The sequence below is a fragment of the Fulmarus glacialis genome, unplaced genomic scaffold (assembly GCF_000690835.1).
Source record: "Fulmarus glacialis isolate BGI_N327 unplaced genomic scaffold, ASM69083v1 scaffold22970, whole genome shotgun sequence".
NCBI lineage: Eukaryota > Metazoa > Chordata > Aves > Procellariiformes > Procellariidae > Fulmarus > Fulmarus glacialis.
This window is the reverse complement of record NW_009187446.1, coordinates 4270-7863: the sequence shown is the minus strand read 5'-3', so window position 1 is coordinate 7863 and position 3594 is coordinate 4270. Positions and strand designations below refer to the sequence as shown.

At 58.0% G+C, this 3594-nt stretch overlaps 1 protein-coding gene across 1 annotated transcript in view; it reads right to left on the bottom strand.

The window, feature by feature from the left end:
• Nucleotides 1-3594, bottom strand: part of LOC104074881 (talin-1) — a gene marked incomplete at its 5' end in the record, with an annotated part of 14824 nt that overhangs the window by 6969 nt on the left and 4261 nt on the right. Inside the window, 9 exons of the mRNA XM_009575179.1 lie at nt 4-146; nt 397-522; nt 791-974; nt 1218-1384; nt 2317-2463; nt 2750-2869; nt 2986-3087; nt 3213-3362; nt 3504-3594. The exon at nt 3504-3594 is cut by the window's right edge and continues 27 nt beyond it. Of these exons, the coding sequence (XP_009573474.1) occupies nt 4-146; nt 397-522; nt 791-974; nt 1218-1384; nt 2317-2463; nt 2750-2869; nt 2986-3087; nt 3213-3362; nt 3504-3594 (1230 nt within the window). The remainder of the gene's footprint in view (nt 1-3; nt 147-396; nt 523-790; nt 975-1217; nt 1385-2316; nt 2464-2749; nt 2870-2985; nt 3088-3212; nt 3363-3503) is intronic.

The following is a 3594-nucleotide window of genomic DNA, read 5'->3' as shown; positions in this document are numbered from 1 at the left end:
GGCAGCCGCAGCACCGCGGCTGTACTCACTGCCAGCTCTTGGCGTATGTGCTCTATTGTGGCCTCCAGCGCCCGCGTCCCCTTGGTGGCCTCGTCCTCAACAGCCTTCACTGTCTTCAGCAAGGAAGTGACATTCGTCACCATCACCTGTGGAAGGGAAAAGAGAGCCAGGTGAAGCCCCACACAAGCTCTGGGCTGCTGCTGGCACCTGTCCCTCCCTTGTGGTTTGGTCCAAATCGGCCCTGTCCCCATACTCTCCTCACAACACCTCATCTTGTTCTCCCACCAATGCCTCCTCTGCATGTTCACCTTTTCTGTGCCCCTTCTTCCCCCACCTTGTCCTGACTGCCCCCCAGTTGCCCGCCTGCCCCCAGACAGGCAGAGAAGCCCCCCTGACCTTGGCAGAGTTCTTCAGCTGGTAGACAGCAGGGTCATCCCCAGCTTTGCCAGCAGCTGCCTTGGTGGCACCGATCAGGTCTCCAAGTGCCTTGGCCACATCCTTCACAGCATTGATCAGGACTACCTGGGGAGAGCAAAACCAGGACAATGGCATGGCTATAGTCACACTCAGGCTGGGGCTGGTGTGGCCCAGCAATGGGAAATTTGGGCACCCCAGGACACACAGCATACATGTATACAGTATACAGCACAGCCAGCACAAGCCAAAGGCCAGCCAGCCCTCTCCATGACACGCAGAGTCCAGCCCAAGAGCACCACACAACACCTTCAACCCTCAGCCCCTTCAAGCAAGCAAGGAGCAGCCTCTGTTCATCCCACACCTCCCAACCCACCTGAGTCTCTGGGTCTTCAGATCCCAGGCTGGCGGCACCCAGTTTCACCACCTCTGCCAGGCGGGTGATGGTGGACACTGAGGACTGGGCAGCCTGGGCTAGCTTCTCCTGGCTGGCCGTGGCGTTCTGCACCAGCACCTTGGTATCCTCCACCAGCGCCTTGGCTGTCTTCAAGATGCCCTCCCTGGGGAAAAGAAGGGAGTTAGAGAGGACACAGCCCTCTGCACGCACACATGGTCCTTGGGGCATAGAGAGACTGTGGACTACACCTTCTGTACGTACAAGGGGAGGGGAAACAGAATCAGCGTGACTTGAACTTGCAGCTCTCCCTGGAGCTGGTCCACAGCTCAGAAAGACAGGAGACCATGGGACACAGTCTGACCTCCCGCCTCTGGCTGTGCAGAGGCTGGACGAGGTGCCTGGGTACCTGTGGTCAGCGAAGGTCTCCGAGTTCTCCCGGTTGAGGGTTCCTGCCGTGGCAAACATGATGGTGGTGTCGAGGTCAGCGATGATGCCAGAGACGGCGCTGGCTGCTGTGATGCAGGCTTGTGTCCCGCGGTTCCCAGCCTGCAGGGCTGCCAGCACGTGAGACACCTGCGGGGTACAAGTAGGGTAACTGGGGAGCAGAGCAGGTTCAGGCAACCCCGACCGCACACATCTTCTGACACCTTCCAGGATGGAGCCACTTCACACCAAGGAGGAGAATTAGGAATCGTGTGGTCCGGACACCCCTTCTTAGCTTCTGTTTATTTATTTTTACCCTGTACCTATTGTGTTTGGGAGTACAGGAGATATTGGACTCTGCTAGTTTCCAAATGAGTAAGGTTTGCATGATGGGCATCAGAACATCGCAGCTCATTTCTTCTTTAGCTGCTAAACTCAATTTCCGTACTTGGGCAAGCAATCATAGGAGAACAAGTTTCCTGATGGAAAGCAATCTTGGAAAGGAAGGACCTGCAGGAGGTCCTGAGCGTGCCAGGCACTATGAACAAGTGTTTTGCTTTTGTACTCTTGCTTACAAGCCTTGCTGCTCTATTGCTGCCTTATCGACTAGAGATTTTTAGCCATGTTTTCATCTGTTATTCAGAACTATGTTCCTTAGATTGACTGACGGACAGGACACTTTCCACCACACCAGCAAAAGATGAAGGGGAGATTGATCACCCAGCAGGCTTGGCTGGAGACGCAGCAAACGCTATGCCCACTACTGCAAGAGGTGATTTGGAGAGCCCTGGGCTGCCACCAGTGTGTACATCAGTCTCCCCTGGCAGGCCATCATCGGCCCATCGACAGGCAGCATCTGGACATCACACTTACCCATCACAGCACCAGCTGCTGTTACGGTGCCTGGAAAGGAGGATCCATTCTCCATCCCACCAGCTGGGAAGGGCAAGCATGGCTGAGAGAGCCAGCAGAGCCCAAGAGGACTGGGGGAGAACCTAGCATGGTGGTTCCAAGAGCACATGGCTCAATCCAACATCCCTCCCAGCTTGCCACACCGTTGCCCCTCTCTCCAGGCCGCTCACCTTCTCAGAAACCTTGCGCGCACTCTCTATCAGCTCCTTCTTGGTGTAGGCATCGCTGGGGCTGCACTGCAGGGCTCCAGCCTTGGTGACCAGGGCGGCGCAGCCATGACCCAGCTCCTGCACCCGGCGCTTGATGTGGGAGCCGATCTGGAGAGGAATGCATGCATGAGAGAGCCAGCAGGCATCCGTGATACCTGCTGGGAAATGCCAGCCACCCCCGCCCAGCTCCTCTCTCCCAATTCTCCCACTGAGGAGGTGAAAAAGGAAACACGGCTTTGCTCCACATTTCCACACCGTGTTGCAGGGGAGGTGTGAATGCTGCCTGCCCCCAGCTCCGATGGGAGGTTTAAGTGATCCTGTCCTCTGCTCTCATGCGCCACCAGACCCTGCTCTGCCCCACAGCATGCTCCAACATTCCTCCCCATGCTTGCACCTCCTCGTTCTCGGCGGTGAGCGCAGCTGGCTTGGCCTCTTGCGCCAGCTGCCCATAGTCGTTGGTGAGTTGGTTGGCCAGTATGCCCAGTTCGTCCGGGTTGGTGGTGGATTTGGTGACCTGCCGATGGAAGAGCAGGAGTTGGAGGGGCCGTACACTGCGACAGGCAGGGAGGGCAGTCGCCTGCCTGGGTGGCAGGCAGTGCTTTCTGCAGTGACAGGCTGGCTTGCACCCACCATCTCCTGCACAGTCACTGCGATGGCCTTGGCTGTCTTCACCATCGTGGTCTGGTAGTCCACAAAGGTCCCCTCTGGCTCGCCCATCGGCCCCTCGTCCAGCTGCAAGAGACCATCAGGAGACTCCGGTTTCAGCTCCAGCCCAAAGACCTTGTAGGGTTTGACCCTGACTCTTCCCCTCTCTCCCACCCCCAGCCCTGGCCAGGTCCTCTCCATGCTCCCCTCACCTGGTTGATGGCCTGGGTGATGGAGTCCACCATGCCCCCCACAACACCTGCAGCACTGGCTGCCTCATTCAGGGTGGTGGTCAGGTCCTCCACTGCTTCCTTCATCATCTGCACGGCCTCCTCCAGAGCCTCCTGGGTGTGGGCAGCTTGCTGCAAGGATGAGTCAGAGTGAGGGAAGGCGAGCAGTAGCTCCCCTCCCGAAAGGGATGCTGCACACTTACCCCGGATGCTGCACCATGCAGCACCCACACACGAAGGGGAGCACACCACTGACATGTGCCTCCTGCTCACCTTGGGGTTCCCACCAGCCTCCTTGGCCGTGTACAGCATCTGCAGGGCAGACTCGGCCAGCGTTTTGGTCTGGTCCAGGAGGTTCATCTGC